The sequence below is a fragment of the Camelus bactrianus genome, chromosome 20, assembly GCF_048773025.1.
Source record: "Camelus bactrianus isolate YW-2024 breed Bactrian camel chromosome 20, ASM4877302v1, whole genome shotgun sequence".
In the NCBI taxonomy this organism is placed as follows: Eukaryota; Metazoa; Chordata; class Mammalia; order Artiodactyla; family Camelidae; genus Camelus; species Camelus bactrianus.
The window spans coordinates 32,038,388-32,061,161 of NC_133558.1; the positions used below are offsets into that span (position 1 = coordinate 32,038,388).

A 22,774-nucleotide genomic window follows, 5' to 3' on the forward strand; every position below is an offset into this window, starting at 1 on the left:
ACAAGAAAAACATCCTTTCACCTCACGGTATCAAGTGATTTATAATTGCCGTTTAAAAATAATAAGAGAGGGAGTATAAGATTTGTGAATCCACTGGGATGATAATGGAAAGCTTTCTACTGACCCAAGAAGGGCACTTGGATTGTTATGGCTCCTATGTCGTTGAAACTACTTTAAATATTCATTGCGCTTTAATGAACATACTTTTCCTTTAATTAGACATTGTGCTAATACGGTTCTAATATGAATCGGCTTGCCACACTGATCTGGGGATGCCAAGACCTGTTTATGAATGAGTTAGAAGTCCCAAGCTTGCTAAACTAGTCGTTAGCCTTCCCAGACCACATCTGTCTAGAAAAGGATAATATGACTTCCACAGATGAAAAGAAAGAAGGTGTGGAATTTGGGTGAAGATTAAGTCAATTCTGACTAAGCTAAGACTGGGAGTATTTTGAAATTCTTCACTATGATGCTTTTAAAACTCAAAACGGGACTATTATAAAGCCTAATAATTAATTCACTCGAACCGTCATCCATTCAACACATATTTCTTTGTCTCTTATACATGCTTATCAAAAGGATGGGCTAACAATGAATAGTGTTAATGAATTGGTTACAAAGTAGCAAACACCGACCACCTCAGGATATGAATGAATTTAGGTCACCTTGACGGAAATCAAGGAGCTAATGACAACTTAATAAGAATTGGAAGTATCATACTTCTTTGAGCTATCAAGATTTATTACCTTTGGCCCTATCACCATAGTAATAAGTATTTACCATGTGCCTACAAGTTTTCTTTATTAATCTTCTGGCAGAAATGTATTAAGAAAGGATGCCTTTTAAAGTGTCAGGGGATGTATTTTCCCAGTGACTGTCAATCCAGGATATTTTTGGAGCAGAGCAAATTGATGAAGATATCATATTTCTGGCCAATCAATACCAGATTAGGGAATTACAGGAGAGAAGGAAGTTGTTTACTTCAGCTACAGAGCAACTAAGGAGGCAGCTTTTCTGGCGGGAAAATGGTACTGAGATGGCTCCTGTCAGGACAAATCTCTTGTTTTTGAGATCCCAGAATGAGTCTTGAAGCGGGCGTGCGGGGGAAATAGCATTATCCCCTTATCCTCTCATCCTGCGCATCCTATGCATCTGGCAAGGAGTCAGGTGGGATGGGGGAACCTTCTTCTGGTTTAAGGTCCCTCGATGTTTCTCAACCTGGTTATCCACTGTAAATCATACAAGGAGCTTAAAAAAAAAATCCCAATTCTCAGGCCGTTTCTCTGGAGATTCTGATTCCACTAGTCTGGGGAGGGGACCCAGGCATCTTGTAATTGGAAAGTTCCTGAAGTGGTCCTTTTGAGAAGCACTGAGTTGCACCAAGTGAAAAGCAGTAAAAATTACTTTGTAATAAGATAAGTCACTAGGTACTCTTAGAAGCTTACTCTTGGATGTGGTCCTTAGCAAAGCAATTTACAGCATTTTGGAGTTGATCTATAAATAAATCAGGTCCTTCTAAATTCTATCCAAGATTTTTCTTGGGACACCTGCTCCCCTGGAACTTGTTGACCTATATTTGTATCTTGCTTTCATAAGTGCATACGCTTATGAAAGCGACATTTCAAATCACATAAGAAAATGCTCTTTTCCTACAGCTTCTGTTGATGAGCCAGAATATTTTGCTTTCTCCTTTTTGTCTGTTAAGGGTTGTGGGAATCAGCTCCAAAAAACACTGTCCTAGATACACTCTCTAGATAACAATAAATGAGCAATTAAGTAAATTATGTCACAGTCACTTGCCAGACTTCTGAGCTACCAAAAAAAAACAATTATGAAAATGCTTATTTAAAAAAAAACAATAAACAAGCAGAAAAGACATGCACCCTATGTGGCAACTGTGAACTTTACAGTTAAAGACTGGAAATAAATGGTCTATAATTCTGTAAAATTGGTGAGTAGGATTGTGATTTTTCACTTGGTGTTATTATGATGTTGGATTTATATAAAAGACAACATACAGAATGGAAGAAAGTATTTGCAAAAAACGAGACAGACAGGGATTAATTTCCAGAATATAGAAATAGCTCATACAACTTAATAATAAAAAAAAAACCCAATCCAAAAATGGGCAGAAGACCTAAACAAGCATTTCTCCAGTGAAGACATATGAATGACCAATAAGCCCATGAATAAATGCTCAATATCACTAATTATTAGAGAAATGCAAATCAAAACTACGATGAGGTTCATCAGTCAGAATGGCCATTATTCAAAAGTCCACAAATGATAATCGCTGGAGAGGATGTGGAGAAAAGGGAACCCTCTTGGTAGGAATTGTAGTTTGCTGCAGCCATTATGGAAAACAGTATGGAGATTCCTCAAAAAACTGAAAATAGACTTACCATATACGATCCAGCAATCCCACTCCTGGGCATATATTCAGAGGGAACCTTAATTCAAAAAGATACATGCACCCCAATGTTCATAGCAGCACTATTTACAATAGCCAAGACGTGGAAACAGCCTAAATGTCCATCAACAGATGACTGGATAAGAAGTGGTATATTTCTACAATGGAATACTACTCAGCCATAAAAATACTAAAATAGTGCCATTTACAGCTACATGGATGGACCAGGAGATTGTCGTTCTAAGTGAAGTAAGCCAGAAAAAGAAAGAAAAATACTATATGATATTATTTATATGTGGACTCTAAAAAAAAAAAAGACAAATGAACTTATGTACAAAACAGAAACAGACTCACAGACATAGAAAACAAACTTATGGTTATCATGGGGGAAGGGAGTGGGAAAGGATATATTGGGAGTTCAAGATTTGCAGATACTAACTACTATGTATAAAATAGATAAACAAGTTTATACTGTACAGCACAGGGAACTAGATTCAATATCTTGCAGTAACTTACAGTGAAAAAGAATATGAAAGAGAATACATGTGTGTTCATATATGACTGAAACATTATGCTGTACACCAGAAACTGACACAACATTGTAAACTGACTACCCTTCAGTAAAAATATATGTGCAAAAAAAAATAGTTACAACTTATGAAGAAACTACTAAGTGCTCAAAAGTTTTAAAACCTGTCAAGTGGATATTAATAATACTTCTAATGTAGCGTAGAAAATAGTAATCATATTTTTAACATAGAAAAACTGAAGGACAAAGACATTAAGTAGCATGTCTAAAGGCACACAACTAATAAATGATCAAACTGAGTTCAAACATAGATTTGTCTATTTCCTCTTTGCTGTCCTCTTCACCATTATCTTAAAATTCTGAAAAAGGGCTTAATCAATAAGAGGCTCCCCTATCTCTATCCCCCGTGAAGAACCCACCGCAATAAGAAACGGTTGTTGCTTTAGGCGAAATGGGCCACACTGTCAATGCTTATAACTTTAACATCACCAGTAAGTTCAGGACACAGAGCTGAGGGAGAAGATCGGAAATGAAGAATCTTATGTCAATTTAGTTATCAATTACCTAAATACTCTTTTATCAGGAAGAAGACTACTAGAGTAACATCAGTCTATAAACGACTCCTTGAGATAAATTAACTAAAAATACAAATGAACTTTGTTTCGCAAGAGACACGCTGATAACATGCGATTAGTTACTAAAAGAACTGTCTAAAGTTTTCACAGCCTAGAAAGGGTCCAATTCCTTAAAAATAATCCCCAGGGTAACGAAGGTTGAAAAGAATGAAATAACAATAAATGTCAAGCTGCCAGTACCAGTTTTGTATGCTATTCCCTTAGAGAGGTCTGCTCAATCTCCGAAAAGGGGTCATTAAACTAGTGCAGCCCCTGAGCTTCTCACCCCCACCCCCCCGGAGCTGAGCAGGGTGTCTGTGTCCCGGGGCACCGCCTGCTGCCCACCGCCCTGACCGCGTGCCCCAGTACTCAGGCCCTGCTTCACACGCCCAGGAACCTGCCCTGCTGAGATCATGCACCAGACTGCACTGTGCAGGGAGACCTGGATCCTGGGAAGGGAGAACTAACAAGCTGGGCTTTCCTCGCATTCTTTTTAAACTAGAAATGTGAACAAGTGACGATTCCTGCCCTTAAAAGCCTTATAATCTTGAAGGAAAATAAGATGGGTCCTAAATAGCCCGTATACTTACTAGTGCTGGTGTACAAACGACTAAGAGCATGCGTCATCTTTGATTCCAAAGCCACATTTCATTCATGGGAAGGGAAACCTGTCCTGTCTAGGGGTTCAGCTTTTGGCTTGCTAATACTCTCACCCTACAAATTTTCACCAGTCTTCACCCAACATCTATTCCCTTCCTTCCTTCCTTCCTTCCTTCCTTCCTTCCTTCCTTCTTCTCTTTCTCATAGGACTTCTGTTCTTCTTTACCCAAGTCCCTATGCTTGAAGAAATTAATTTCACTCTCTACCATCACATGAATAGAAATGATCAAATCTTTCACTTTAGATTTTATGGCCTCTGTATTTTTGCTTATGATATTCTCAGTCCTAGGGCAGCTAAATAAATATCCCTTTCTCCAATCTAATGACTCTTAAACTTGAGTAATTGATGGATCTTTTCCAAAAAAAAAAAAAAAATCCTTCTGAAACCATAGTGTTGACCTAAATTATTTCATTTATAATCAATTGCTGTTTAATACAGATAGGTTCTAGCTAATGCGGGCAGTGTCTTTTCATCCTTTTTAAAGTTTTTAAAAATTGAGACAGAATTGACATATCATATTGTGTTCATTTTAGGGGTACATGATTTATGTGTTTATTGCAAAATGATTACCATAATTTCAGTTAACATCCCTCTTTTAGCAACCTCAAATATACAGTGCAGTATTGTTAACTATAGTCACCATGCTGAACATTATATCCCCAAGGCTTACTTATCTTATAACTTAATTTCTTTAACTGCACTTCTATTTATGTATAAATATTTTTCGTCTTCTCACAGATAAAATATAAAACAAAAGACATCTTCTAAATGGAATGTTTATCCAGCACAGTCCTAGACAAGTTTCTCTCATGTATCCATTATATTTTCATTTCATTAGCAAGTAAACATTTGGAGCTATTAAAACAATAAATGTAACTTGTGTTTCCTAATGCCTCAGTACACTTATCAGGTTACATCAAGAGAAATTTAAATTTAACTTGCTTGCATCCCCATCTGAGTAAGACAGGAACTCTGGCCCCTGAAAAGCTTTACTCATGCACTTCCGGGGGTCTTTAGAAGATCTTTACTATTTCCCAACTAGGTCTTCATGGTCTGCCTCTTCGGCCCGCTGGCTGATGGGCCACTCCTTGCCTTTGAGCACATGGTGCTGGTCCCGTGACACTCTGAAGTCTGTGCTGGGGTCTTCAGATGGCACTCTGTGAATTCCCATCGTGCTAGGTTTCCAGATAAAATATAGGACACCCAGTTAAATCTGAATTTCAGATAAGCAGAGAAGGCAGTATTTAGAACATATTTTCACTTAAAAATTATTTCTTGTTTATCTCAAATTCAAATTTAACTAGGTAGCCTGTACTTTTATTTGCTAAATCTGGTAACCCTACCAGGTGTTCAAGCCACCTCCCCTCAGCCTCTCCTGGGCTGAAGTCACACATGTGCTGTGTATAGCTGGCGAAAGTGTCTCTCTCTCTTGTCTGGTTGTCCTTTGTGTCCTAAGCACAAAGCCGTCTTGCTTGTGGCTCATGTATCTCAGGACCACTCATAGAAACAGCTTTCGATGTCCTTCTGTGGCCATCTTTCTTGAGGGTTTAGCCCAGCCTGAGAATGGCAGACTGACTGGATGGGCTCTTTCTCTATTCCCTTGCAAATTCCCCCAAGGGGTCGTTCCACAGACTCCTCCGTATTAGCTAACCCCACCGAGGCAAATCAACGTATGCAGTGAGGGCTAGCAGCATTACTGGTTCATTAGGCACGTACAGTTATACGTCAGCAAAGATTTGCCCTAAGTCTATAACACAAGTTACACTGTGATTAGGGGAACTGCCTTCAAAGCACCTCTAAAGTGGATAAAAGTGCTTCCTACCTTTGGAAGCACTGAGAATAGCTCCATGGAAAAGGCAAATGTAAGAGATGTGAGTTTGACACCATGAAAGAAATTTCAAGCCATAGGAACAGTATGAATGAAGGTTAAAAAAAAAAAGCCAGGAAAATTCAGGATGGGTTTGCTGTGGTTTAGTTGCAGCATAAGGTGTATTGCAACCTGAAACTTCATGGCAAGCTGGGGCCCAGCCAAGGGACGTTCTCAAGGGCTATGGTTTGTCATGTCCTCTCCAGGCAATGGGGAGCTCTTGCAGGATTTGATTAGAGAAAAACATAATCAAAAGAGGTAGATGATCCTGCTACACAGGCAAGGTTCCAAGTGTGAGAAGTTATGTGAGAGAGACTAGATTACTGCTTAGATAAAATAGGTAAGAGGTGTTAAAAGCCCGAGGAAGAGACGGTGAGGAGGAAAAGAAATTTGAAAAGAAGACTTCAACCCTGGTAATCCAGGATAATCACCAGAGGAGGTTTTTAAAATCCCAGTGTCCATGACACCTCCTGACTAATGAAGTCAGAATCTCTGGGGAGGAGATGCACACATCAGTATTTCTAAAGCTCCCGGCATAATTCCTACATTCAGCCAAGGTTGAACGCCTCTACTGCAGAACAGAGGTCCTCCGATGTCGGCAGGGATCAGAATCACCTAGGGAGCTTGTGGCCCCCAACCCCCAGTATTAGTAGATCTGGACTGAGACCCAAGAATGTACATTTCTAACAAGGTCCTAGGCAATGGGGATGCTATTGTTCTAAGGGCCACCTTGGCATGGAATGAATTAGCTCTCGCTGTTTCTATGTCTTTGGCTGGGTGGGGGTGAGGGGGAAAGGAAGAATTAATCATAGGTGACTGAGATTCTGCACCCGAGTCAATGACAGAATGGAGAGAATGCCATTCAAAGAGTTATAGACATGGAAGAAAATCAATGTCTGGCTTGAATGAGGATATTTAAAGAATAGACAATGACAAAGACTAGTTCGTGGGAATAATTATAAATATGGGAATGGTGAGGGAGTGAGCCAGTAAGAAGCTGAGGCTCAATAGAGGCTGATGTCTGGGAAGCCCAGACAGGAGAGAGAGGTTAAGGTTGGCTCTATTGCAAATGATACAAATATACAACCTCTGAGATATTTCCAGGTCCAGGGGACACTGAAACCAAAGTCCCACAGTTTTCTTATCTGTTCTTTACTGCCCTTAGAGAAGAGAGGTCACGTGCAGAACAAGGTTTCTGGAGGCAGCTCAAGCTCTTTAGCTCAAAAGCAGAGGGATGCAAACCCCTCCTACTCTGCTTATTAAGTAAACAGCAATGACTACCACAGGATAGAAAGACTTTCAGCTTTGAGGGTTGAAACAAAAAGGGCTTTTCATCTCACCATGAGTTCACAAAGAAGTCAATCAACCAATTCCAGAACAAGGGCAGAATATCAGTGCTCAAGGAGCTTTCTTACCGTGTTTTCGGTCTGCATCTATGGGCTACTTCAAACTCAAGCTGGGAATGAGGAAGTCTCATTGGGTCTCCCTTGCGTCTTAGACCTAAGCTTCTCAAACTCTCAAGTGCATCTGAATTTTAAGGATTTTCAAAGAATCTGGCGCTGTTCTAAGTGCTTGATACCCTTGCTACTCAGAGTGTGAATCAAGGACCAGAGGCATCAGTATCAGCTGGGAGTTTGCTAGAAATGCCAAATCTCACTCCATCCCAGATCTACTGAAACGGAATCTGCATTTTAAACAAGAACTCCAGGTGACAAATGGAGTTTGAGAAGCTCCGCCCCAGGTATCATAAATTCACTGAATCCACTTAATGCTAGGAAGTCGGGGCTATGATGAGGAAACTGAGTTACAAAGAGGCTAAAACGTTTGTACAAAGTTACAGAGCAAAAGGAACAGAGTACAGATGTAGACCTGGACAATGGAGCTCAATAGGTCCTGATCTAAACTGTGTTATACCAGCTCTCAAGAGGTTCTTAATGTGGCCCTTAGCGCCCTCACCACGGTCACTCTTTAACTTCCATCTCAGGGGCTTTCATTCAACACATCTAAGGTACCATGACTTCCCCTCCCTCCTGTTGGTCCTACCACCTAACCCAGCCTTGCCTGTTAACTCTCTGTCACCCTTCAGATTTCAGCTCCCAGTCAGTTCCTCAAGAAGGTCATTTGTCACAGCCCAAGACTTGGAATCCTTCTCTCACAGCACCATGCAGTTTTCTTCGTGATAATCTGTAATTATGAACGTACCCATGTGATTTTTGTTTTTCGTGTTAGACTCAAGCTCCTGGAAGGTCAAGCACCACATCTATTTTGTTCCTCACTGAATCTCCAGCTCCCAGCCAGGGCCAGACACAGAGCAGACACCCAGCAATAGCTTTGTTAGTCTGCTAGTGTTTACAAACGACTTTTGAGTCTGAGGTACAACTTGTCCACGTTAGCATGCCCCACAGTGACGATGAGAACTGAACACTCTCTCCCTCGCATAACTGAGACCTGGTGAGGTGAGAGAACAGACCTGAACGTTCAAGGGGCAGACAGAGCTTAGGGACTGAGCCCTACACGTGCAGTCCAGCCTCTGTCTACCACGAGCACCTGGAGCTGCTTTCAGACCCTCCTGAAGCTGGAAGAACCCTGTAAACGTGTTTCTGCTTTCCAGACCCAGAGCCATCCTCTTGGCCTTTGAGACAGGAGAGGAAGGAGACAGCGGCCCAGGTGAAGCCTCTCCTTGCTGGGAGGGGAACTCCGGAGGGAGAGGACTAGCTGTTCCAACACAAATCCAGTGACTAAACTTACGCATTTCAAGAGCTGCGCACAGGTGCCTTTCAGAGGCCCTGAACTCCCCCGCCTTACAGAGAATAAGCCTTGATTTCGATGAATGGTTCTGCCATAGTAATCCTGTCTGAGAAAGGCGTGGATTGCCAGGCCACTTTAAAAATACACTCCACTCTAACTCTGTTTCATTTCCCCCCGCTCCGCTTGCGCCTATGTAGAGTTCCTGTACCTCGTGTGCTCATATAGTATCACCATAATCAGGCTAACGAGGGCTTAATGTTGCCACTATCGTAAAATAACTGCAAAGGGGCTCGAGAAGAACGTTGCTGATTCTTTTTTCTTGAAGAGATCGTTAGATTAAATTTCAAGGTTTTTGGAAAATACTGAACTACAGTAATCAGCTTTAAGCCTAACCAGGTGACAGGCCCAACCAACTACAGATGAAAGGGCCGAGGGCTTCCCCACGTGGAACAGCTGCTTGATGACTCTCCAGGCATCTCGCCAGCGTCTCTGTCACACGTCCACATGGCATGGCTACAGGCTCGATCAGCTTTCTTACCGTGTTTTCGGTCTGCGTCTATGGGCTACTACAAACTCAAGCTGGGAATGAGGAAGGCTACAGTCCCTCTTGTGTCTTAGACCCGAGCTTCTCAAACTCTCAGGTGCATCTGAGTCACCTGGGGCACTTGATAAAGTGCGGGTTCCGGCTGGTAGGTCTGTGGTGAGACCTGGGGAGTTTCCGTTTCCAACAAGCTCCCAAGTGATGCCGATGCTGCCCGTCCCTGCGCAACACTTTGAGGAGCAAGGTCTTAGAAAACGAAAGGAAATTAACTGTGTAGCTTACAATGCAGCTTGGCACACTTCTAGGGCAGAAGCATCGCCGAATGTTTCCGGCTGCCAGGGCTGTGACGGCTCTAACCCTCTCCCCCAGCACCCTGGCAGAAATGATCCAGAGAACTGAGTCACTTCCATGTTTCCACCCTGTAGATGGGGCCCGGGTGATTTGCTTAACTAAAGTTAGGGAAGAAATAGACCTGCTATCCAATCTAGAGCTGTCTTCTGCAAATCTAGACCCTTGGAATTGCCAGATTTCTTCTTCAAAAATGTTGATATTGAGCATGTGTAGAAATGTCTGGGTGTATCTGGAACAGGTCTGAGCATATGCTGATCAACTCTAAACTGAATTAAAAGCAATGTGGTCCAATCACGGTGTGATGGCTAATGGGTTAAAATGCAAAATATTCTCCTAATACGATATATTTTGAAAAGCACAACATCATAGCCTGTTTCAGTTATAATAACTTTCAAAGGAGAAAAGAGTAAGAAAAAAGTTTGAGAGCTAATTATTGCCAAAAGTGGCAAGAGAGGCAAAGGAGTGTTTGTCTTTTGGGGGTGGGGTGGGCATGGCCTTAGCCCCGCCTACATTTCCACCATGCTGTCAGTCTCTTTGACTTCTCCCCACCCCACCCCCAAGCCCTTGGTGGTCCTGAACCACGGAGAAAACCACCATCAGCTCAGCTGACGGCGAGAAAATAAGAAAAACCGTGAGAACTGTTTCTCTTCTCCTTTTGTAAAAACTCTCCTTAATCCTTGAATTCCCAAACTCTAGAAAGAAGCATAAATAAGTACTTATGCAATTTATTTAATTTGGTTTAAAGTAGGTCTTTGGTAAGCCAAGGAGCAGAATCTAGGCCCCAACACCAAGCAAGTCTTTTGTCCACTTGGGTATTCATAAAAGTTTAATGAATGAACTCATTTTGAAACAGCAGCTTGAGGAAACCACAATCAACATTCAGTGGCATAGTTCACATCTATTCAAGTACATCTACTTTACTCCGGAGGAGAAATATTCTAGAACATATCCCGAAATCCACTGTCATGATATTTATCTATGACGCAGTGGAATGTTACAGAAGAATCGCAGAGCCTGAAGCTCAGATCAGTGATGGGACTTGTCCAATGTCACAAAACTGGTCTTTACAGAACTGGGGTTAAAACTCAGATCTCTCCTGAACATTTCTCAATTTAGCCTGCATCGTGTTATCCCATGCTGTCTCAACAATTCTATTTTCCTGATGTCAGTTTAAGATAGAAGTTCTCAAACTTGCCTGGCACATAAGCCCCTGGCCCAGAACCGTGGACCACACTCAGGCTTTCTCCACTCTCAGCTGATCCTGGAACCTCACCTTAGTTTGTTCTGAATTGCTGTGAAATGGCATTAAAGGTGAAATCATGTGCCAGAGGGAAATTTGCTACACTCTTTGTGGCAGGTTCCATGACAGAGTTTGCCCAGACTAGGAGCTTTATTCCCTTGTAGGTGAATGAGGGAAGAGAGGCTTCACTTCACCTGGGCTGGTCCCTCTGAGTGAGTGATTGACGGCGGGGACTGGGGTGCAAGAGCAGTGGCGGTACCTTAGCGTGGATCTCGGATGGCTTGGGAGTTACGGCCCTAGCTCTCTCTTAGTAAAAAGGGCTGTCGCTACAGAGAATGGTGCAGGATGTGCAAGGACTTAATATAGCATCATGGTGAGAATATAAACGCCAGTGCCTGACAGACCTGGACTTAAATCCCAGCTCCAACATGTACTCCATGGGGACCTCTTAGAAGTCACTTAACCTCCTGATCTTTAGGTTCCTAACTTACAAAATGGGGATAAAAATACTCCGACTCATAAGCTTGCAAAAATGACATGCGGTGTATAAAACACCACATCAGTTAGAACAGAAACGAACATTCGATAAAGTAGCAATTTTTTTCTCCCTTATTAAGAGATAGAATCAGGAATGTAAGCTTAAATCTAAATATCAGAGAAGATCCTGACAGAGATGTCTTTTGAGGTTTTAGAATGAATTAGGGAAAGAAGTCTATGAAATAACTTTTCTTGGAAATCTTTAAAAAAAAAAAAAAGTTGGTCCTTACTTTACGTGTTGGCTTAAGTTGCTCTTCTACTGAGACTGGAACGAAGTAATGAATGGCAACAACTTCCAAAGTAGGATGACGTACTCAAAAAGTGCCCAAAGAAACACTCCTTTGTTAAGAGGTAGGAAAATCTATTCTTAAACGTGGTCCTATTCTTAAATGTGATACATTGGAGTACATACACTTCAGTTCAACGTCTATTCAGAGGTGTGTATTAATGGAATTTAGCAAGGAGGACAGGCTGCAGGAGAAGCAAAGCTGCTTCATTTCTTTCTCACCATTTGCCATGGGCCACATTTATCTGCTTCTTTACTTGGCCTTTTTCAGTGGCTAGAATAAAAAAAAACTGGGGACACGTGGAAATCATGACTTTCTTGGAACTATCCAGATGGCAAAGTGAGGTCGTGATGGGCTACCTAAGAAGCAGGGAATTATTACCTGCAACCACCTGAGCCCCTTGAATTATAATGAAAATATTTCTTGGGGTTTAGAGCAGTACTTGCTTAAGGATTTTGAGTGCCTGTCTCAATTTAATCAAGACTGGTTCCAACAAAACATTAGGTGTTTAATTTCAAAATTCAGTCTGGTCGCATTGTATTAATGTATACAATATGGGTGTTTAAATAAGTGGGGAAAAATGGCCCCCAAATTATTAGGGTCAAAAAACAGTAGAGAAATCTGAACAGTGTAGAGAATACCTTTGAAATAAAAGGGTGTCATAGAGGTTTGAACAGTGATGATAATTTTCTGATGTTTCAGCATCAATGAGCAAATTAATCAACAAACTAATCAGTGATGTAAATTCTGTCTGCATAGAGCTGGATAAGGTTTACCACGGGTGGGGAATAGAAGACTCGACAATATAAAGATTATAAGGACAGCCACAATTGTAGAGTTCATCTCATACAGGTGTAAGGGTTTCAGATTTTGGCATCTTTTCTACACAGCTTTTGAAAATGTGTACATGTCTCACTTCTGTAGCATTCTTGGCTGACTGCACCTTTTTTCATATCAGCTTTATCAGAGCCTCTGTTTAGAATCCTAAACCAGCAACTTCCTGTGTCCCTACTTGTCTGGATCACCTTGTCAAGATAATCATGCCTATCAGAAGTTCTAAACCTTTCTGTGCTCAGAACTACTTGGGTGTCTTTATAATACTCGGAAGATGCCCTTCTGATTGCCATAACCAAGGTTCTTGACCTCTTCTTTCTGTCAGTCAGTGCTTACACGTCTTCAGACTATCACCAAGCTCTGACCTCCTGCTTCTTTTATGTAAGAGATTGCCAATTCCTCCTCACATTATCCAGCCACTGCTGTTTATTCTGCATTTCTCCTCAGCGATCGATTCTCTGCCCACCAACAGCATCATCCAGCACTCAAATTTTCCATATTGGCCAGAGTTGGGAAGATCAGGGACCCACGTGGGACAGAGGAAGGCAAAATGAATAAGAGGGCCAAAAAGGTATGTCTAAAAACTTCCCTCAAATCCCATACAATAGAAGTTCTCAAACTCTGTCATGGGTCAGCATCCCAGGGACTGCTTGAGCACCACTGTCACATAGGAATTGAAATCATTTCCAAATCACATAGAATCAAAACAAAAGGCCATCTCGCTTTGCTCTGTGCCAAGGAGTTCTCCACTTGAAGACCCTCTGTTGGGGTTCTAGGTATCCCCATATCCTATCGATTACACTTTGTATTACATTAGCATGTGTGATGTTACATCCAGGTGCTCGAGAGGGCCCACTGCTCTCAGAAGATTCTCAAATTCCTTTACCCAAACATAGCTTAAGGACCCCACTGACGCCATGCAAAGAAGAGTCAAGCCAACGCATCTGAGGAGACATTGCAATCAGAATGGAGCAGGAGAAGGGCTTTACAGATTAGAGAGCCAGTGTATAATTCACCTGTTCTTGATACGGTTAGCAGAATAATTCCACTAGTACGACCTTGCTCTTTGTAATCAGTTACTCCACATTCTTTTATGATTATCTACTGACTCCTACCAAGATGTAGAGCATCCAACCAATCAGCCAGAAAGTTTAGATGGAGCATCTATTTTAGGCCCAGCATGGTGGACCCACGGATTTCAGAGTCCCTGCTTGCACGTAACTCGGAGTGAGGACCCTGGCATCTACGATTAAGCCTCATGAAGGTAAGAACCTTGCTTTTCTTGCCTCAGATGCTATTTTATGTGCCTAGAGGTGCACCTGGTAAATCATAGGAACACAAGCAATGATTATTAAAGGAGTGAATTAGAGACCTCGAGGGTTTGGACTGTAAATGTCATAATGATATTGCCAGACAAAGAGAAACCCCACAGTGGCTGACTGGACAAAGTCCTTCCACCTGGAGAGCACTGCCGACCAAAGGAATTAAGGGATCCAACCAAGACTGCATGTGAATAAACTGTAAACTTGCCTCAACAGGAAAAACAAACTGAAGTTTAAATATGTCACAGTTTCAAAATCTTTCTTTACACCGGATGTAAAAGCCTAGGACAGAACTCAGTCAAAAGACTGTAGGCGAGGAAGATTGCCTCTTTACTGCATCCTTTTCTTGAGTAAGCAGTAATGTCGATGGCCAAGGATTCAGGAAACAGAAAGTGTGTTGCCCAACTACATACATTCATCATGCTCCCTTCAATAAGTGTGAGGCAGGCAAGCCCTTACCTAGATTTCAAGCTGATGAATCATCTGTCCAGTTTCACTAGACCCCAAGGGACTGTTCCTCTGAACAAGGGGCTGAAACCCTGTCAGCCACTGATGCATTTCAACGAGGACAGCATGTTCAAAGGATGCAGGTTATGGGGTTTCCTGAGGAATCCCTGGTTTCTAAGTGCATTAAATCCTCCTTCAAGTCAGGAAAAAGAGCTTTTTTACCTCAAAAAAAATCCCAAGAAAGTTATTTTTAAACTGTGTACAGATGCCGACTATATCAAATAGGTAAATAGAAATACAGTGATTTCCTACTTCAGGCCACTCGTTTATTGAAACGGGGGTTCCTCCCATTCCATGATCTCCCCAGAATCACACACACATACTCATATACCTCAGAAGACAGAAAATTCCTTCTTCCAGGGAAACCCCTGTCTTGGGAATTTTTGGCTGTGCAGCCTCTGAGCATGCACAGGGTCGAGCACTCAAATGGTGCAGTGACTCCTTTGGAAGTCACATTTGTCCCTGAAACTTCAGTCACCTGGAGACTGCATGCCTCATTGCCTGCAGTAGCTGAGTCCTGACAGTGTGGAATGAGTTTAGAAATCTCATTTGAACATCAAAATCTGAATTGAGAGTTTAAACAGCACCATATATTTAATGCTGAAATAATCATTCACGGCAATTTTTTGCTGACTGTGATTTTCCCCTTTCTTTTGGTATTGGGCTGTTACAGTCTTGCTCTGGTTTGGATTTTTTTTTTCTTTTTTCTTTTTTTTTGAGGAGGGGAAGGAAGATGACAGGACTCAGTAAACTAGTACATCAGTTAGCTGCACATCCCCATCTTCACACATAGAAAATCTCTGCTTCTTTTGCTCTGCAAACACATAACATAATTCCTGGAATCCCTACCACATTCACACCCACTGCTTTCAGACACACACACACAGGGCAGCGAAACACAAACTCCCTACATGTCCACATAAAGCCAGGCTGAAGATGTAAATAGGTGGATATGGCACCAGGTGGATGTGTAGTCAGTAATAAGAAATACATCGAGCCCCAAAATGAAAAGAAATCCCCCAAACTGTTCAGGATTCCCCCTCCCCCTTCCATTCATTGATTTATTAACCCTGAACAAAGATGTAATTGCAGGGTCTCAGAAACAACTTTTTTTTTTCCATTTTGTTTTTCATTTTGGCATTTGTTTTGTTTGGCTTTGAATTTCTTAATATCTAGTCGTGCCATTTATTGCCTGTTTTCTTCACTCAGTTGCCCATCATTTATTTCCCCCCAAAAATGAAAGAAGCATCAGCTTCTGAGTCTGAAGGATGAGACCTCTGCATTCTCTTTGCTTGTTTAGGGCGAGAAATGAAGCGCTGCCTCTTTAATTGGCAGAAGCATGCAGGAGGAGCCTACCTTTAATTTAGTGTTGGGATACCTCACTTGCACCCTGGCTGTTGTCTTATTGGAGACGGCAGCCTGCCTGAGATCCTCTAGCACTGAAATAATATCATCCAGCACGCATTTCTTATCCTGATTTCTCAACACACACAGATGGGAAAAAGTATAATTATAGCCCTTGTGGTTCACCTTCATTTCCAGCACGGCTCGGTGTGTCTGCAGGATGCCCTCAGCCTGGAGCAAAATATTGTCCCCGGGTGGGGAGAGGAGGATCACCCTGCCATACCTCCCGGGGGTGTGTAAGTCCGAATACAGCTGGCTTTTGGACTGGTCCAGGGGGAAAAGGCTGCTGGCCAGGCTGCGCTCGATCTTGGCCAGGCTGTGGCTGGGCGCGACCAGGCGCTCCAGGTCGCCCTCGGGCTGGAAGCGGTTGAGCGCGCTGAGGCCGAAGGTGATGGTCAGGACTGCGGGCACGGTGAGGAAAAAGACCGGGTGCCGGCTCACGCACAAGCCCAGCCTGTGGCAGAACGACTGGAGCCCTCTGCGAAGCACCTGCCGCAGCATCCTCCACCAAATCCAGCTCGCAGGCGCTCCCGGCCGTCTTAAAAAGCACATGTGACATGTGTAAGCGCCGGGCTACCCTCGTCGCTCCCGTCCCACCCCCTCCGGGCCGGCCCCCCGCCCCCTCCGCGCTCACCCCCCACCACTCTGCCGGGTCTTTCCCGGCCCCACCTCCCTGCGCTCCTACTACTCTTTCAAACACTGCAGCAAGTTGCAGCAAGGCGGGCAGATGCCGACCGCGCGCGCGGGGGCGGGCGGCGGGCGCTGCGGGGGCCCCGGGCCCACCCCTCCCCGGCCTCCCTGCGCCCCGGCCGCCTCCCGCGCCCCCTCTCACCGCATAAGCAGCGATCCCGCGGTCTAGCCCTTCATCTCGGTGCTGCAGTCCCCCGGCCTCCCTGGCTGGAGGTGGTTCCGTGCGGAGCGTCCCACAGATGTGGATTTCCTCTCCGTCCTGGTGGGGTTCGGCGCCTAACTGGAACCATGTGGCTCGGTGTTGTAAGAAGCAGACATGTGCCCCACGAGGGGGGGCGGGAGGAGGGAGAAGAGACGGGCGGGAGCGCGGGGTCGGGGGGGGGGCGGTGGCAGCTAAGCTTTCCTTTTTTTAAGAGGCTGACAGTTATTTTTAGAGTTTTGTTTTCCCTCTTCTCTCCCCGCTGGAGTGAATAGAAGAGGACATGGTGAGGGCGCCGCCGGCCCATTGGAGCGGTGGCGATCCGAGCCCGAGAAGGACGGGGGGGCGGCGCGCGTGGAAGGAGGGACTCGAGGGCTCCCGGAGGAGGCAGCCTTTTCACCCCTCTGGTTTCCCTGTGCCCTCGAATTCGGCTTGTCGGCCCCAGAAAGGGAGCGGAGAGGATGATGCTGCATTTTTAACAAACCACAAAGCATGCAAGGGATTTCCTTGCAATGCTTTCCACGCTGTCGTTCCCCAGACTGGTCGGTTGCGGCCGAGGCTGCCAGAGACCCCAGCTATTGGCGGTGCGCTGAGGCTCTGGGGATCCTTCCTTGCTCTGGTGATTGGAGAGGAGGCGTTTGCGAATAGCAGTCGCCTATGGCTTGGGGTGTGTTGTGCTTGTGTTTGTGTGTGTGTGTGTGTGTGTGTGTGTGTGTGTGCGCGCGCGCGCGCGTGCTGGAAGTGAACATCCGCAGGCAATATGTGGTTTCTCATAAAATCTTACATTCACTATCTGCACTTTTGAAATTTAGGACCAAAAGTTCTTAAAGCTGGTTTGTTTCAGTCTCCTTCCTCCATTTCCCCTTCCACCCATCACCCCTGAGGACTGAATTATTCTGAGATGAAGTGAGTGAGAGGTTATCTAATTTTTTTCCTAGGAGTGGAATTCCAGAAATGAACAGGTTGGGACACCCACCACATAGTCTTTGCCGGAATAAAGAGGGTAGGTAGGTAGGTAGGTAGGAGGAAACACATGAGAGTCAACTAATGTGTGAAACAGTGAGGCACCTTCACCACATGGGAAAGAAAACTTCCTTCCAGGTGCAGTTCCTCCCTCAAAACCTAACAGTGTGAAGGGGAGGAACCCTCTGCAGATCAGAGCAGTTTCAAAAACTTTAATATTAATGTGTGTGGTGTGTGTGTGTGTGTAGTATTTTCTACCTATTGGGGCTTTCACAAGTTCACGTTCTGGAAAGAATATGAAGAAATTTTGAGGCCAAGTACTTAAGTTTGATTGTGAACTGGAGATCTGCTTTCCAACATTTCTGTTTTCTGCACTGACCTAGTAGAGAAGATTGAATTTCAAGAGATGACTCCACTCACACTCTCTTAATCACAATGAAACGGCCCATCCTTCATAAGATGCTTAGAGATGAACCCATCAATGCGTACAAACAAGCCCAAGGACTTATCTGCTTAATAGATGCCTTTGTTTTTGCTAATGGATCAGTTCTTCAGTTCAGGAGACCAATGAGACAGCAGAGAGCTCAGAAACAGGGGCAAAGCTTACGGTCAGGGGTCTAAAAGTGGTGTTGTTCATAAGGTTAAAGTAAAGTCTTAGCCTTTTAAAATGAAAAGTATTCTTGGTGACCATTCAGCTTGAATTCCTACCCAGGGCAGAAACAGCTTCTATAATATCCCTGACAGTTTTCTACCCAGCCCAGGCTGCAAAATTCTCACATCTAAGAAACCACTAATTTTTCTAGGAACCACCGTTAGACAGAATTTTCCCAAGTTCAGCTGAACTCAGTGTCCTTGCAACATTCAGGGTCTAGTCCTCCCTCTCCTTCAGCAGGAAGAGTCCCCTTTGCCTCCAACTGTCACGTCATGCAATGTATTCCATTAGTGCCAAGTGGTGGGAAATTGTTTTTGGCCCTATAGCAAAGAGGAAGTGTGTTTGTCACCCATTTTCTACACCCTCTTCATTAAGTATATCTGGCCATATCATCTACATGAAATTGCCTAAGAAATAGTCTTTTTGCAAAATATAGAATAATAGATTTTAGGAATGGATGGTATTGAGCAAGTTGCCTACTCCATTTTATAGATAAAGACATTTTATAGATAAAGAACTGTACAGGTTAAGTGACTTCAAGGCTACACTCAGAGTTATTTGCAGATCCAACACCAGTGTCTGGTGTTGGTCTCTTGTTTCTTGATCCCTGGCAGCTTTGAGTCAGATCCACCCCTCTCTTTCTCACAATGAGCAAATATGTCAGAATTATTCCTCTCTTCTGACTCTCTCCATGTCCCACCCCTCCTTCCTCAGTAAATTCAGCAGGATCAGAGAAGAATAAAGTTACCAATGGATAATTGACTAAATAATTTATGATACATCCCTATGATGATCTACTTTGATATAAATACACATCGTGTTGTAAGATTATAATGACATGAAAATACATTCACTAAATGCTAAGTGAGAAAGTATGCACAGTATGAAACCACTTGGAAAAATAAAAATAGACTCATAGAAAAAAGATGAAATCTGCATCAAAGTGTTTACTGGAAGATGATAGGTAGCTTTTTGAAAAAAAATAACTTCTAAATTTTAGGGTAGTTTTACGTTATAGGAAAGTTATGAAGATACACGGAGTACAGAGAGCCCTTCTCACCCCCAGACCCCTACTATCAACATCTTACACTGGTGTGGTCCTTTCATTACAATACATGAACCGATATTGACTCAAGTCAATTAACTGAAGTCCATATTTTATTCAGCTTTCCTTAGTTTTTTATTAATGTCCTTTTATTTGTCCCAGGGTCCCACTGAGGATACCACATTGCATTTAGCCATCATGTCTCGTTAGGGTCTCCCTGGCTGTGACAGTTCCTTGTTTTTTGATGACCTTGACAGATAGGAGGAACACTGCTCAGGTATTTGTAAACTGCCCCTCAACTGAGAACTGTCAGATGTTTTTTCTCATGATTAGACGGGGGTTAGGAGTTTCAGGGGAGGAATAACACAGAGGTTAAGTGCCACTTTCCTTACAGCACGTCAAGGGCACATTTTACCTATGTGACTTGTCACTACTGGTGTGAAACTTGACCGCCTACCTGAAGTAGTGTTTGTCAGGTTTCTCCACTGTAAATTCACTCCTCTTCCACCTGCCTTTCCAAACCGTCCTCTTTGGAAGGAAGTCACTGTGTACAGCCTACACTTAAGGAGTGGGAGTTATGGTCCACCTCCTTTTTTTTCTTGAGGTTGGAGTCTCCATAAGTTAGTTGGAATTTTTCTGCAGGGGATATTTGTCTATTTGATTCTATTCTATCCCTTTATTCAGTATTTTATATCAGTACAGACTTATGGATATTTCCAGGTTCCTTTTATATTTTTGGGTTATAATTTGATACTACTCTGTTTATCTTGTTACTCAAATTGTTCCAGTTTTGGCCATGGAGAGCTCTTTCCATGAGCTCCTGTATCCCTTTGACATTCAGGATACTACATCATTGTGGGGTATTTTTTTAAGTTCCTTCTTTCTGGCACCATAAGACATTCCAGGCTCATCTTGTATCTTTCCAGCCCCCAGTCCTGGAATCAGCCATTTCTCCAAGGAGCCCGGCTTTGTTTTATTGGCGAATTGTATTAGAAACAAAGATCTGGGTGCCATATGTGCTGCTTGCTCTTGGGATGTTATTGCTTCTAAGCCCTCCCAGCTGACAGAGAAAGGAAATGCACGGGTCTATACCAATCCCTGTATATGGGTATCTATAAATAGCTCTTTATGTAACTCTCTGCATCTATGTTAAGCTAAATCTGAGTTCATACTTATGTCTCCAAATGTCGTCTGTCGCCAGGTGGGTCATTGTAGTCTCTTCCCCTTGCTTGCTTGTGACCTCCTTCTCTGACCGTGAGGAACTGGCTCTGTGGGTGGTTTTTAAATCACTTTTTTTTCTAATGGAAACATATTATTTTTTATTAGAAAAAATGTTTAAGGGAAAGAAGAGAGGCATGGTTCCTTAATTTTGATACTGTAAAAACTTAATGCCAAGTACCATTATGAATTCATTAGAAAGATAAATTACATGCTAAAAAGCAGGGAAATGTTAGCAATATTCTAGATCAACCTAGAGGAAGCCAGTTTGCATTAAAACATCAGTGGATAGCAATCACATGATAATTCTAGTGAATGTGATTTAAAATAAAGCTTAGTATAAAGTTGAAAGTAGTGCACTTAGGGACTAAAACAGTAACAACACAATAATCTGTACTGTTTAGCTCATACAGGATTTGTCTTTTCTGATATATCTTGGTCACGATCAGTTTTCAAGACATGGAACCCAATTGAGTTTCATCCACCTGTCCTCTTGCAGGATAGGACACCAGAAGAACATAAACTTGGACCCAGAACAGCTGAGTTCTAGGCCAGCTCTACAAGTTACTTCCTGAGTATTTTGGGCAAGACGCCTAACTCTCTGAGCCTCAGTTTCCTTGTTCATAAACCTGGCTTCTATTAACCCACTAGTTCACTTTGCTCACATCACTGTTAACCTAAACTCTGTAATTTTTCTGTACTAATTAATGTTGTAATACTAACAATTGTAACAAGTTAACCTGTCAAACTTAGCAGTATAAAACAAAAAAGTTTATATCTTGTTCAAGGTTGCCAGTCCACTGTGGATATTCCTGCAGGAACAGGTAGAATGCAGAGGTCTATGTCCATAAGCCATTCATCCACCTTTAACTCATGGCTTCCAAGGTCATTCCTAAGGCCATTTCCTAGCCAGTCAGCTGGAAGGGGGAGAGAGCCTGGAAGAGCCATCTGGAGGGTTTATGGCTCAGTCTGGAAAGAGGCAAACATCACCTCCTCCGACATTCCTTACATTAGAACTTAGTCACAAGAGAGGCTGAATAGTGCAAGTTAGCTGTGCGTCTAGGGAGAAGAGGAGGTGGGGATGATGATCACGGTGCAAACTCCTGCATCCCTCTCCTGGATTCTCTTGCCCCACACCCCTGTTGTGTGTTCAAGGTGAACCTCTGGTACCCTTCTGTCATTTCACATGGGATTTGTTTTTCTGCCACTGACATCTCAAGCAAAGCTGGCTCTGGGGCTTTAAGAAAACGCTCTTAAGCTCCATGTGTGATGGCTTTAAGGAGTTTGCACTGGATCTCCCACACCTCTTGGCAAGGCATGTTGTATCCAGGAAGGGCACATCTGAGAGGGAAAGTTTTAGAGGCAGTTTTGGTCTTTATCATGTTGGATGTTTCCAGTTGCAACTAGTTTAAATACTAAGGCCACTTCTTATCTCACATGACAGGAGGTCCAGAAGAATGGCCATTATAGAGCCAAATAGTTTAGAGGTTCAAGGGTGGTCATTAGGAATCCACGTCCTCTTCCTGATTCTGCTTTACCCACCCCTAGAGCATGGGCTTGGACCCCTGCTAGATCCTCGGGCAACACATCCAGGTGAAACAAGATCCCAAGGGAAAGGAAGCTGCCTCTTTCTCTGCATCTCTTCTAAGAGTGAAGAAGTATTTCCCAGAAGATCTCCAACAGATTCCCTCTTAAGTTGCATTTCCCGTGCTAGTGTCTAAATCAATCACTGGTGAGAGGAATGGTAACATAGTAATTGGCTTAGACCAATCTGGACTCACGCTGGGGCTGGGAATGGGGCCAGCCTCCTCGCTGAGCATTTTGTCATATGGAAGTTTATATGGGGTTTATCTTGTCAGTTTGTCTTGTGTTTTGCTTTAAACAAAAGTTTCTTTAGGACGCATGGGGTGATGGCAAGGATGTTTGGATGTTGGGCATCTAACACTAACTTTGGTTCTGAGTTTTTCTTTCGGGAGCAAATTAGTTTTTGGAGACCACATTTTCTGAATGGAAAATAGAGCTATAATCTGACAAAGGAAATGCTTGTCTGATTTGTCATGTATTTATGTTAAGAAACTTTATAATGGTACACAAAGGATATCTGATATCTTTAAAAATTGCCTTAATTTAAGTAGGATATACATGTACAAGTCTT

General features: G+C 43.1%; 1 protein-coding gene across 3 annotated transcripts in view; it reads right to left on the reverse strand.

Annotated features, from left to right (window-relative positions):
- Positions 1-16,933, reverse strand: part of PTCHD4 (patched domain containing 4) — a 163,937-nt gene extending 147,004 nt beyond the window's left edge. For 2 of the 3 annotated variants that reach the window (XM_074348871.1, XM_074348874.1), the window contains exon 1: positions 15,979-16,404. In XM_074348871.1, the coding sequence (XP_074204972.1) occupies positions 15,979-16,404 (426 nt within the window). Of the gene's footprint in view, positions 1-15,978; positions 16,405-16,684 lie in introns of those variants that run through there. The other variant, XM_074348872.1, reaches the window with a different exon arrangement.
- Positions 16,934-22,774: the final 5,841 nt, after the last annotated feature.